The sequence below is a fragment of the Trichoplusia ni genome, chromosome 3, assembly GCF_003590095.1.
Source record: "Trichoplusia ni isolate ovarian cell line Hi5 chromosome 3, tn1, whole genome shotgun sequence".
NCBI classification, from domain to species: domain Eukaryota; kingdom Metazoa; phylum Arthropoda; class Insecta; order Lepidoptera; family Noctuidae; genus Trichoplusia; species Trichoplusia ni.
In genome coordinates, this window is record NC_039480.1 from 14,142,772 (window position 1) to 14,156,944 (window position 14,173).

Consider the following 14,173-nt stretch of genomic DNA (forward strand, 5'->3'; position numbering starts at 1 on the left):
TGTGCCAATGATAGTACAGTGTTATTAGTGGCAATCTGGGGTTGATGATCCCATGTGATTGAAATGAAATGAAATAATTTATTCTGCAAATAGGATAGACATTATCCCTTTTACATGTCATTTTTTTGAGCTAGCTGGAGTCGACATTTCCTAGCTGGCTACCCTGAGAAGAAATGTCGAAACAAACTCAGGGGTCACACCTCTTTTAAAGTCCAGACACTGTAGTTTTTCACAATGAGTAAATAAATGCAGTGTCTCTTCTGGACTGGCCTTTTGATTCAAGACAAATTATTATGAATCATTCATAATCATTCATAATAATTACTTTGATGCCTTACCTAGTCAGAAAATTAAGCAAAAAGCATTTTTTTGTAATTGTAATTGTTGTAATTGCTAAAGTTACTGCTGTGGTATACACAAACAATGTTTTATTAATGAGATTGGAATTTTCACCCTAGAGACATTATTGTAACACCTGGAAAACAGTCTACCTAAAATATAAACTTTTTGAATCAACAGAAAACTGAAAATGTTAATAATCATTAGGATGTATTAATTACATTTTTTGACAAATAATACCCACTTGCACACATTTAGGTATTTTTTTTTTTTCAAAGCTCAAGTATATTTTGTTAATATTGTAAGCAAACAATAACATAATATATTATTAAATAGTAACTGTGAAGTGTTGTTAAAAACTTACTTTTATGTAACATTTGAATGGCTTTTTTGGATGATACATCAAAACTTTGACACAACAACATCACTTGCACATACAGAAAATAAACAACATTTATTTCCTATGTTGCAATTAAAAATTGGAAGCCAATAATAGAAAATGAATTTATTGCAAAAAATGAAAATAATTTATGTAACATTTTCTTTGTGTAATTATTACAAGAGAAATTAAAAAAAAAACATATCACCAACACATCAACAATAATTATAATTATATTTTTAATTCTTAGATCAATAACACACTGTATACATAATATGGTTTAATCAAGGTTGAATTATGACATTTGGAATGATCAACTGAAGTGTTTGTGGAATCCTTTCTACAAGAGTGAACCAGGAAATAATGAGTTCAACTGTGATGTTGGTCACAAGAAATTTCTTTAAAATAATAGTGTAAGTTGTAAGTAAAGAAGTAAAGCAAAGCGTTTAGGGAGATGGAACATTTTTTTTTTAGGTTTAATTAAAATAAGATCACTTTAATAGATAACCAGTGATTAATAAATCGCGTGCCTACATGACGAAAAAGCGTCGAGGCTAAGCCAAGTAAACCCTTTAGAGTCCATTACATTTTCAAGGTAAAAAGAAAGTGAAAGAAAATATTTAAAATTACTATATAAACACTTACCTCTATATTTCCCATCGTTTGAAATGCGGTAAAGACAAACATAAAACCAAATCCAAGTAGTATAACATTTACAAATTTTCGATTCATTTTTGCAGATTAGATACTATTTACTCCTAACAAATAATATTATAAAAATTACAAACTTAACGAAATACGTATAAAATAAATCACCGTTGGAACTCAACAGCCCGATATCAAAAAGAGAACTGAATTGTTGAACGTAGTTTTTCAATGTATTACATGCACGTCCAACTCCCCACCACCAACAATACTTAGCAATGTAATAATGCCCAAAGAAATTTTTGTTTTCTTAGTTTCTTGCATGTAAATAAATACACGACACGAAACCAGTTTCACTGTCAATAAATTGTCAATTTGACATTCATGACATTGATCATGGATTCCTGGATTGTCTCTAGTACTAAAACCATAGCCAAATTTGTTGTTTTCTAAGTAAAATCAATAATTTTTTCAGGAAAACGCATCCGCCTTTCGGAAGAAAATCTTTGTCCTTTAATAATATACCGTTGGATATTTTCGTGATTGTTTGATGTCCTGTCATATGTTTTTCGTCTGAATAGAACCAAATGTGTTCAATCTATTTCAATGGAATTGCGTCAGGAATTAACGTTAACTTAGCAAATTCTTTGGGAAAAGTTTATTTAAATGAATTTTATTTACAATGAAATAAATAAATCTTCTTGTACTTTGTTACGTTTTGTTTTACTTACGTAGCTTTGCTTATCTGTTTCATAGTTTGTGTACTTAATATTTTTAATCTGTAGGCATTAACTTATTTTATTTTCCTGATTCATCGAGAGTATTTTATTACTGTGTCTTTATACGTAAAATTACAATTTAATTATGGATAATATAGTGTTATAAGTGAATCATGGAAATGTAGTGCCTTATTGGATAATTTGTGTAGCAAATTTTTGTGTAAATCTACTGCAACATTCTTTGATGAGGATGATCTCATTGATGTTCTGACATTACGTTCTTTTTAGCTAAATCTTGATCGTTTTATTATTTTACTATTGGGTCCAATGACCTTGTAGCTTAAAAATAATTTCATCGAAATTGATTTGTGACAATGAAGAAACAGTTCTATAGGGTTAAGCAACTTGCCGACCAAACATTTTCAAGGTATACACGTATTTTATATTATCTTACCTATCAGATAAGATTCAGTTCTTTGTGGGTTTAACTCGTTGTTATTGTAATCTTTTCACGTATATCAGTATCATTAGAACCGATATTGTGACTAGTATTATGAGGAAAAAGTATTATTTGATCTTCTTGAATAGTTTGTTACAAGTTAAATTTAACTTCAAATTGTGATAGACATTTATTTTTACAGATCTGGTAAAGCAGAAGGCTTGACAGATGAGTTACAAACGGCTGATAGGAAAGTGGAACACCTCAGAAATGCCTTACAACTTGTCAGCAAGAGGCTGTCGACAGGAGCAGGCAGCACACAGGGTCAGGATCCTGCAGCTAGAGAGAAAAGACTAAAGAAACTGCCAGAATACCTTCTTGGGTTGTCTATGTTGGAGGCCAGCAACTTTGATGATGATGATAGTATCTTAAAATACATTTTATATGAATGTGGTAAGTGAACAAATCATTATTCAAAATTTAAATAGTTACTCAAAGGAAAACGATTTTCCTCAAATTATTCCAACTACTCACTTATTGACCTTAATGTTAATATAGGTAAAACAGAAAAACTACTGGCGAATGAAATAGCAGAGCATGAACTAAAAGTAGAACAGTTGGTATGTGCGCCGTTAACATCCATTAGTGACCAGGATTTGCCAGCTATCATGAAAACCAAGAAACAGTTGAGCAGGCTCATGAGTGAGAAGGAAACGGCGGCCAGTAGATATCATGTGAGTTATATCTTATAAGAAAACTGATCACTTATCTTAACATTGAATTTAAGAACAACTCTGTTTGTGACAGTTACCTTATCTGCTTGATATTGATATCTGTGTCAGTTTTGGGTACACACATTTGTGAATCATTGTTTTTTAGATATTATTTATTTATTTTATTATATTAGGAAAACTTACAGCTAATAACAAAGATTGAACAAGCTTATAGCAAAACTAAAGCCAATTAAAAGTTTCCACTGATAGTAGAGAGAAAACAAAAAAAAAATAAAAAATACAGACAGTATGTCGGTCAAACCAAAAGCACGTAGCGACATATTAAATAATCAGTTTGGATTATGAGCAAAAAAGGGCTTGCACAGAGTTCTTTTAAGTTTACCTAACCCTGTATTGAACAGATCAATATCAATTTTATTAATAGATTTGTAGAATCATAGTAGAAGTAGTAGTTTTCAAGTGGTGATGCAACTTGTATTCATGTTTATGTTTCATTTAGGAAGTGTAGATACAAATTGTAGAATAAAGAAGTCTCAAATAAGTTTTGAATGTGTATATGGTATCTATGTTCTGTAGTTAAAGTCTGCAGACAATTAGGCTTCAAAATTGTTTTATGTAATAAAAGGAAAAAATATCTCTTGCTAGTTTTAAACACTTCATGTCACAGAGGAAGAGAGAGAAAGTGTATGATTTGTATTTTAAAACTTGTGAAAGAAATATGTATAGGACCTCTTTTGTTAAAAAAAAAATAAGCCAAAATGATTAGCCAAAGAAAGACAACATTTTATTGATCAACAATACAACTCCCAAACAGCATTTAGAGCGTCAAAAAGAAGAAAATCCAACAAAGTTTAATGCAGCACGAGAAGAGCTCGAAGATGTCGGGATACGTGTTGAGGCCGCCCGAGACGCCCTGGCCGCCGACATGTTCGCGCTTGTCGCTAAGGAGGCCCAACTGGCACACACACTACTGCAATACATCAAACTACAGAGGGCCTACCATGAATCCGCCCTCCACTCTCTACAAGACACAGTGCCAGAACTGGAAAGGTTTATAAGTAAGTATAGTGCCTTACTAAGCTGTGATGTGTGATTTGTTCTACTTTCTAAGTGTTCTAGTATAGTCTTCAATTCTGTTTGAACTTCAAGCACAATGGAAGTTGATATATGTAACATAATATTATTAAATTCTCTGTGTGAGATCTATTCATACATTGAGTTCTGAATTCTTAGTTGATAGTATATTTTTTATCAATAGTGACTGCTCTACTCTGCATCTATCATCTAAATATGCATTTATTTTTAGTTTCACAATACATAGTAATAATTAAACATCAGTTAACTGATTTATTATCTAATTTAGTCAAACCTTGTTTTGCTATATCCTGCTTCTATCTCTAGTTTTCTAAAGTATTGAGAGAACCTTTATTTGAACTCCTTAAATTGATTTTCGTAATAATATATTCTCACTACTGATAAACTGTGGACTGCTAATGGGTCTAAAAAAGTAATTAGTTTATCCTTCATTAGTAAAAACCAGTTATTTATCAGCTTACTAATTATTACTAGCAAGCAAACTGTTATTCTGATTTATATATAAACACAGTTTCCTCAGTTAAACAGTTACTGGTCATTGGCTTTGTCCCTGTACTCCTATAATTATATGCATGCATATGTATATTATCAACAACATCCTCATACAATAATTCACAAATCATTACCATACAATAAAACGGATGTCGATACCATGTTTGGGAGTAAAACTGGAAATATTCGGAATTATCCTTTATAATTTTGGTTGAAATATTCTAGATTAATATTGTTAGACTATGAATATGAAAGGTGAAAAAGAGATGGCGGTATCTAACCTATAATGTTTTAGAATTCAACGACTTTGTACTTGATATTATAAGTTTAATTTACGAACTACAATCCGAATAACAAAATCTGAGTGCCTACTGCCACTAAAGTAATGTAATTGCTGGTGTAAAATAGACATCGCTCTACGCCGTGCCCACAATAATGATATAACTTTAAGATGGAATAGTAGACCCTCATCGACCCTGTCTGTTTACACGTTTAAATAAAACTTCACTAGTTAAAGAAATCTTTATTCCTCCTCAATCTTTCTTGAATATCTCAGTTTGTTCGCAGTGTCGCTCCTCGCAAATCTTCCATTAATAGATTATGTATATTGGCTTCCTTCGAATCATTGTAATGTACACATCCGTCGTCGACACAGCATAATACTTCCGCTGTTGAACAATACCAATTTAGTTAAGTGACTGCGTACTGTGCAGAGCTGTAGATATCGTTTGGTAATCGTGTTATAACGAATGATTGAGAATTGTGTTGAAACTTCTCTTGTAATATTATAAACGGATTGAGATATAAAAATATACCTGTTAACTTTTACTGTCAAGTTGATAGTCAGGTTAAAACCCACAGGACATCCAATATCCGATTAGGCAAAAGATAATCCCTTATCTTAACTCAAATACCACTATCGATGAATAATTTTTATCAATAACCGTTTAGTCATATTTGTAAAGGGAGCAAAATATAAAAATTCTAATAAAAATAACTCAATCTGAAATTGTTGTTTACATAAACGAGTTTAGCTTTCAAGGTTGTATTAGGATCACACTAATATACCTTATCTGATCAATATCACACTTCACAATCGGATTACCGGGTAAAGTATTACTATAACAAGTGCCTCGATTGTTCTGTACCATCAAGGGGTCCAATTTTTATAAATAATATATGCTTAGATTACTTTTTGTTCCCGTTTGAAAGCTGACACGCTTGATCGTTTTAAATAAAATTGGTTCCGGGTATAGTTTGTAATCTCTAGGTAATGTTTTGCCAAGTAGGTATTGGTTATCACGGAAGCAATAGCGGACACCTACTTGGCAAAACATTGGCATAATATATTCTTTACATTTTTTTAAAATCACCATGAAAGAACATTGCGCAAGTGCGTACTGAATTACATAAGATAATAATTAAAAATCTACCGGCCCCCTACACCTGTAACACTTGTCATCTCTATATTGAAGGACCACAGAAGGACTCATGTCCAGCCCGCCAACCGTAAAATTTAAATACACACAATATTATATCGTATAAAGTACCTTGCCTAAATGAAACACCCTTTTACAGATGATAGTTCCACAAAGCCGGTGTTTGGGTATCCTCTAGAAGAGCACTTGCGAGTCACGAGCCGAACTATCGCCTTCCCAATAGAGCTGTGTGTCTGCACTCTACACGAGTTGGCCCTCAATGAGGAAGGACTGTTCAGGATCGCCGGAGGTATTTATGATTTATTAAGGAAAATATAACCCTAATTGAATTGGATGTCAACTCCTAATAACATAGTGAACTAATTTGATGAATACCTGATTCTGTCAACTGGAATTAAAATTTTGACTATAAAATAACATGACTTCCAATGATATTTGCTGATCGAAGTGTGACATGAATTTGATGGTATTCTGGTATATTATAAATATTAGCAATGAAGAGTCGGCTAGCCGAAACCAAGTACCTCCAAAGATGTAATAAATGACGTGTAAGGCAGAAACTAGTAAACTGTTATCACTTAGAAAATCATATTTACCTTTGAAATCCAATATTATAATGTAACACATATAAAGTTACTTGTAGTCATGCGTGAACAAGCAAGTATAACTTATGAATGCAATCATGCGTTTTCCAGGTTCTTCGAAGGTGAGGAGAATGAAATTATCGTTAGATGCAGGCTTGTTCAACGTCCCTCTACCGAGAGATTACAGAGACATGCATGTTGTGGCATCCGTCCTCAAGTGCTACCTCCGAGAGCTGCCCGAGCCCATACTAACGTACCGCCTTTACGAAACCTTCGTGAATGCCTCTCGACAGCCCACAGAACAAACTCGACTGAACGCTCTCTGGGAAGCCATACACCTTCTGCCAGAGGCTAACTTCCAAAATCTTAGGTACCTCATCAAGTTTTTGTCCGCTTTGACTCAGAACCAAAGTACGAATAAAATGACTCCTTCAAACCTAGCCATCGTGATCGCTCCCAACCTGCTGTGGGCAGCTGACGAGAGCACCTTCGACATGAACATCACAACAGCCGTCAACTGTATCGTAGAGTTACTCATCAAGCACGCTGATTGGTTCTTCAAAGACGATCTCAGCTTTTTCATTTCATTTACCAAAGAAGATCTACTTCCAGATCAATGCGAGTACGGTTTCACTCCTAATTTCGTCCACGGATACAATCAAACCGCTGCACTTAGTCAGGACGCAGCGAATGGTGACTACAGTAGCATGAGTAAATCTATGTTTGACTATAATCACCAGAGCTTGAGCAAAGTCACAGACGGGTCCGGCCGACACTCGCGGAGCAATAGTCACGACACTAGTTTAATATTGCTGGAGAATGACATTAAAAAGGCCCAGTCCAACAGCTCTTTGTCTGATCAATCTAGTCCCCCACACGGAAGTCCAAAGCCGATACTGAGGCGAAAAAACAAACCTCTAGCGCCGGTGCCGCCTAATTTCACTCCAGACAAAAATAGAAAGGTCGAACCACAGTCGCAGCCGCAGCCGCAAGCGCCAGAGCCTGCCAAAGAGCAAGCGACCCCGGCAAAGGTGGAAAACGACAAACCGGCAAAACCACCCCGGCCTGTAATATCAGATACCGGTAAGGTTATAACTGGTGTACAAACAATTAACCGCTCTACGTACAGACAGAGCAAGGCTCTAAAGGAGGAAGCAGCTCGCTGCGGCAGTCGCGAACACTTGTCTGACACACGGCGGCAGAGTCTCGAACTGGACAAAGATAAACTCGATATTATAAAAGCACCGGATGGTCGGGAGTCCACGCTTGTAGTCAAGAATGTGACGGCACAGACGGGCATCGTCGGCAGAATGAAAGTCGTTGGCGACGCGATGAGTGGGCCCGCGTCGCTGGGCGCGGAGCGGCCGCTGTCGGGAGGAGACAAGCTGGCGCCGCGCGCCGGGCCCGTGCTGAAGCCGGGCGCCGCGCCGCCGCCGCGCCCCGTGGCCGCGCCGCGCACGCTGCTGCCCGCGCCCGAGCCCGAGCCCGACGTCACGCTGCGCCACAAGCCCGCCGTGCCCGAGCGGCCCGCCGCGCTGCGCCCGCAGAGCTTCCGCGCGCTGCGGGCCTCGCTCACCGACGCCGCCGACGTGGCGCCCACCGTGCTCGAGCGCACACACATCTACACCGTGGACAAGCACCACCCCACCGTCATCCAGGTGGGGGCCGCGCCGCCGCCCGCCGAGCGGGACGCGGACGACGCGCCGCGAGCCACCGTGCAGCGCACGCACAGCTCGGGCGGACGTGACGGCGACCTGGAGGAGCCGCGCAGCCTGTGCGTGGCCAGCCGCCAGCTGTCGCAGTCGGAGGGGGACATCACAGACAGCCCGTCCCCGCGCCCGCAGCCATCCCGGCCGCCGCGCCCCCTCATGCCGGCGCCGCCGCCGCCCGTGTCCGCGCCCGCAGCGGCCGCAGCAGCCACAGCAGCGCAGGTGGTCCAGCCCGCAGCAGCACCAGCACCTGCCGCTCCCGTGGCGCCTGTTGCTCCGCTGGCAGCTTCCGTCCAAGCGACTGTAACTGCTTCCACGACTGACGTCGCTCAGTCGGGGGAGAGTACTGATCTTTAGCACCGGACAGTTGTTCCTGTGCCGATGCCGAGGTTGAAGCGCCGGCGCTAGCGCACTGAGTGCTGAAGTAGTGTTGTGTTCGTGATGACGGCTCTATAATAGAAGCCAGTTAACGCGATCGTGATTTATGAAGTCGCAACGAGACTGATGTTCGCTTTTTATTTTCTGCTGGCTCCGCCTGACGGTCGAGTAGAAAAATGTAATTGAGAATCGTTTTTCTTTGCATCAAATGAGTATTATGTATTTATTTTTGTAAAAGTGTAGCATTATTAATAAGATAACAAGTGATAAATTGAATAATATTATCTATTACCAAAATAGAATTTACAGCTTCTGCAGTAATACAAGGTCTGACAATTAACCATTGACCCCTGGAATGTTTTCCAAAAAGACATATCGGTTGGATTGTCTATGTAGCTTTTTTATGCAGTCTAATTGTATTTAAATAATGGAGCATTGCAAACTAGTTTGTACAATGTGTGAATGTTGCAATTAATACTTGTGATATTAGGAAATTATAATCACCACTCCCGGTCAATGACCAGTAGCGGGAGAATGCACAAATGTTATTGTAACGAACAGCCATATTTTATGATATTGTGATGGTGTTTTTTCATTGGCTACCAATCATTTGGCCAGCGCCGGAAAGTCTGATAATTTGCTAGCCATTAGAAAGCATATAACGCTAAGTGGCTGCTAAGACAAGTTAAATTTTATTTTTCTATTCAGATTAAATTATAAAATAGTCATGGAGTTGGCCGACTGACTGTTGTCTAATGGCGATATGCCGTCGTGAATTGTCAATGCATTAGATTAAGTAATCAACGCAATGCTGTTTCAATGACTATTATTTTAGCTATAAGTATGTTATGTAGTGTTTACAATCTTATGTGATATGCATTTTATTATTATATACTTCAAGTATACCGGCTTCTGTTGTAAGTATTAATAAAATAGCCCAAACATTAGTCATGAAGTTTTTCTTCTTAACCTAGTTAATGCTCTTATTTCTAGTAGTAACATTTATCAATGGATTGTATATAAAACGAGCGATAATTCAGATGTAAGGTTGCTTATGGGATAAAGAAAAACAACAAATATAACGATAAAATATTTTTATTATGTCTGCCATTTCACGATGTAGTGGTTCCGCTTTCCGACTCTCAATAATGAAAGTAAGTTGGGCAAAATATGAGCCGACTGCGTTATAACTTCATCAATCTTCTTAACTTTTTGATGGTTGATGTAGAAGCCGCCCGCTTGGATTATTCTGATTGCATCATCTATAAATAAAGGATAAGTGTGAACACACATTTGCCAAAGCAACATTACATTGATTTGTTCAATAAAATTTCCATGTAAACTACTGATATGCAGTAATATGATTTATTTTTCATTTGTTAACCAAGGAAAATACCTAATTGCCCATTGCTTAAGCTAACAGAGTAATAGCAAGTAAAAGTTATGGCAAAAACATAAAATTACTATTGTAATTTAAAATAGTCCACAGTTATCAAAAATCTTTAATGTCTACATTATGTGAAGAAAGAAACCAAATATTCTTACTTTCTGTTGGAAAACATTTAGCTTTCATCCCGAGTTCTAGAACTGTGATGCCGGGTGATAATAACAGCGTTGTGATCGTTGCGTTCTCAAACACTTGCTCCAACTCCGTACTACTTAAGGCGATTAAAGATTTCACGTCTTTGCTGTATATCGCCTCAGTAGCTTTCAGGGCCTTTTCCACTCCTTCCTCTAAAAAATTATCAAAATTAATAAGTATTTACTTATAAAATAAAAAAAAATGATATTTTTTCCTTAGAAAGTAGATAGATAGATGCACTTCACAATTTAAGTAAGGATGTCTAACAATTGATTGCTTTTTTTTCAAAAAGGAAGGGATAGAAAGCTGCACAATTTATAAGTTAAACTTATGTATTGACAGATAAACACCAATAAGTAGACTCCTGGTTAAAACTATTGAAATTTGATACTTACTCCCATGTACTAAAGTCGTAAGATGCTCAGCAAGACACGTCTGTGGATATCTTTGGTCTGGATGCTCTTTATGCTTAAACATAATATCTTTTATTTCTCCTAGACTATAGAATGTGAATAGCTTGAGTAGTTTCTCAACTTCCGAGTCCTTAGTCCTGATGAAGAACTGATACAAACTGTATGGGCTTGTTTTCTTTGGGTCCAGCCATATAGCATTGCCAGCTGACTTGCCAAACTTGTCACCTTCTTCTGTCGTCACTAGAGGTAATGTTAACCCTGAAAAATAGATGATACCAATGTAGCTTCTGCATAAACTAACTTAAGCGTTTATGTTTCCAGCTGAAATGACTCGCTCATTCTTATCTTCTTTGATTCTCTAGACCGATTTCGGCCACAGCGACTTGGATCTGTGCTTAATTTTGAGAGCTTCGCTGGTGTGCTCTCCAGTGACTGACAAAGCCAATTTTAGCCGTAAATGTCTGTTCACATCGCCGCAAGTCAGCGAAGTCTTTGAAAAACTTCGCTGACTTGCGGCGATTATTATCAAAGACTTGACTATATTTCCTAGTCACCTTAGACCATACATCTTTTGTCAAAGTATAAGAATAGAAGGTACATAAATGAGACTTACCATACACACTCTTCTTTGAGGTTCTGCTAATAAGTTCATGGCCTGCACTTATATTTCCCATTTGATCACTACCACCTATCTGAAATAGAACAGAATAACATTTAATTTAAAAAAGACTGTCAACATCCTTGGGCTTTGATCCAATATTTGATTCTGATTGATTTTATTTTAATGCAGTTTTTATCTCAATCATATTTTGAGAGGAAGAATTGACCAGAAACAAAAAAGCAAGTGTGGGTCAGAAGTGGCTCTGTACAAACAAGCCAAAAAAAATATTTGCAAACCAAATTGGCCACCCATCAAATTTATGAGCTAGCTACTTGTTTTTACAGTAGCAAATTAAGAAAATTTCAGCCGTCGAGGTTTTTTTAGGTATAATGGGCCTGGAAAGTCCCTTATATAAAGGGGAAAAAGAAAGGTTCATAAGATATTGCCTGGAGATAGACGGACAAACAGTGGTTCTTCATTAATAACATAATAAAATGCAATACCTGAAATCTGCAGTTATATTCCTTTAGTAAATGCTGCCAGTCATAAGACTGGAATATTTGATAGGCAAATTCTGTAAAACTCATTCCTATTTCGGAATTTATTCTAGCCTGGACACTTTGTTTTAGCAGCATGGTCCCCATCCGAAAGTTTCTACCAATTTCACTTACAAATTGTATGGAGTCAATATCTCTATACCATGTTTCATTGTTGACTATTCTGAAAAAAAAGTAAGGTAGTTTGTAAATTACAGGCAAGAACTTAACATAAGGTTAACATTAAGTTCTTTAAAAAAACCTTTGCAATAGTGATCATTAATTTTAAATTTCAAATCTTATCTTGATCCTACTGCTCATAAGTCCCACTTCAAGTTGAGTTTTTTCCATGTGAAGTGTTGGTTTTTAATACATCTTCTAAATCAAGCTTTATTTACACAGATTTAAATGAGACGCCTTTAAATTAAGCTCTATAAAACATGAAAAAAATGTTTAAATTTAGTCTAAAGTGCAATTTTACCTTACAGGGTTTAATTTCCTCTCATCATTCCAGATATACTTCTGATGGTTTTCAAATACCGTCTCTAGGTTACTTTTAATACACTTGATGTTATTTTGTATGATTTCTTGTTGCAAAGCTACACGTTCTGTACTCCTGCCACTGGGATCACCAATAAAACCTGTTGCTCCACCCAACTGCAAAGATTAAGGGCAAAATTAACATGATAATATTTTAAGACTAATCATTACTATTATTATTTAACTAGAACTAGGTGGTCTAACCAAGATTGTTGGATTGTGTTATAAATATGAAATAAATGGTGTTTTTTTATATAATAAAAGAATAATATTTTTGATTCCTTCATGTTTCAATGAAAATGGAAATATTATTTTAGAACTAGCTAGCTAATAGTATTAAAAATATATTTACCAAAGCAATAACATTGTGTCCTCCTCTTTGCCAATGTAGGAGGTTTATTATGACAAGTAGGTTCCCAACATGAAGGCTATTTGCAGTAGGATCAAAGCCTGCGTACACACACTGTGGGGCTTTATTTAAAAGGTCTAGTATTTCTGTGCTGAAAAAATGATTATTAAATTATTTCGGCAACTTATGTTATTGTTATAAAATCATAATCCCTCAAAGAAATAGATTTAGGAAGTTAGAGATGTGTGAGGAAGTTAGAGTGGCTTTCTTATGCTATTTTGATATGAGAATGAAATGGATTTATCGATTTTTATTGTTTACCAATTAGTTCAGGGACACACATTAAAAATATATTTTAAATAATTACATGTTACACTTACCCAGCCGTGTTTGGAAACATATCCTGATACATTCCTCGTTCATTAAGTTTCAAGATATTTCTGCTCGAATAAGTACGCTTATACGATCTTAACCATGCAGGTTTAACCCCGCACAACAATTGCTTTAAAAGCTTCATAGTTATAATTCAATAATTTGTAACTTTTATGTTTAAAAGGACAACCTAACCTCCAACCACAAGACTACCGCAGCACTTATAAAACTTTAATTAACGACACTGAAAATACATTTTAGGGTAAAATCTCGAATTTAAAGTACTTTACCATCCATTACATAACAACATTTATTTTATTTTTATCGTAAATCCGCTATTTACTGTCAAATCCTGGTATTCACTTTTCTTAAACATCTGTTTGATTTGACAGAACATGCTGTACAGCTGTTCATTCAAAATCATACCCTAGAGCCATGGCGCAAGGTTCATGTTCCCAACTTTCAAAGTGTGCAAGTCAAATCAAGCAAACAGATTATGTATATCTTTCTGGAAAATAAAAACAATTTATTATCTATTTACTCCATCAAATAATGAAAATTCTGCGTTTACAGAGTCAGTATTTTAAATCCTTCAAGGGAAATCACTGTGTTCAATTTATCGATACTAATCCCATAAAACTATAATACACATACACATTAGACTTGATATTGTAATATTTTAATCATAGGCACAACACAAAAGTACTATAAGCTGAAAAGAAAATAATTTCGTTACATGTGGCTACGGGCTACGGAAATGCGATTCGGCTCGTCAACAGACAGACAGACATATAAATCTCAGACTTGAACAGCTGACCAATTCCCGTA

At 36.4% G+C, this 14,173-nt stretch overlaps 2 protein-coding genes and 1 long non-coding RNA gene across 4 annotated transcripts; 1 reads left to right on the forward strand and 2 right to left on the reverse strand.

Annotated features, from left to right (window-relative positions):
• Positions 1 to 2,155: 2,155 nt before the first annotated feature.
• LOC113492030 (rho GTPase-activating protein 44-like) lies at positions 2,156 to 9,899 on the forward strand. 2 transcript variants are annotated; one of them, XM_026869306.1, is made up of 6 exons: positions 2,156 to 2,509; positions 2,724 to 2,974; positions 3,080 to 3,255; positions 4,070 to 4,313; positions 6,421 to 6,570; positions 6,977 to 9,899. In XM_026869306.1, exons 1-6 carry the CDS (start codon positions 2,457 to 2,459, stop codon positions 8,929 to 8,931), a joined length of 2,829 nt encoding a protein of 942 aa, XP_026725107.1. In that variant the 5' UTR covers positions 2,156 to 2,456; the 3' UTR covers positions 8,932 to 9,899. The 2 variants fall into 2 exon arrangements, with proteins under 2 accessions (XP_026725107.1, XP_026725108.1); XM_026869307.1 differs by lacking the exon at positions 2,156 to 2,509 and adding an exon at positions 2,579 to 2,646.
• LOC113492034 lies at positions 5,346 to 6,413 on the reverse strand. The gene is made up of 2 exons (XR_003400474.1): positions 5,658 to 6,413; positions 5,346 to 5,510 (listed from the first exon to the last, which is right to left on the reverse strand). It is a non-coding gene; the product is annotated as an uncharacterized LOC113492034 (long non-coding RNA).
• Positions 9,900 to 10,031: 132 nt separating the features above from the next.
• On the reverse strand, positions 10,032 to 13,734 carry LOC113492031 (tyrosine--tRNA ligase, mitochondrial). The gene is made up of 8 exons (XM_026869308.1): positions 13,354 to 13,734; positions 12,977 to 13,124; positions 12,566 to 12,741; positions 12,052 to 12,268; positions 11,561 to 11,639; positions 10,930 to 11,205; positions 10,498 to 10,686; positions 10,032 to 10,214 (listed from the first exon to the last, which is right to left on the reverse strand). The coding sequence occupies exons 1-8, from the start codon at positions 13,488 to 13,490 to the stop codon at positions 10,051 to 10,053; spliced, it is 1,386 nt and encodes a 461-aa protein (XP_026725109.1). The 5' UTR covers positions 13,491 to 13,734; the 3' UTR covers positions 10,032 to 10,050.
• Between the last annotated feature and the right edge of the window lie 439 nt (positions 13,735 to 14,173).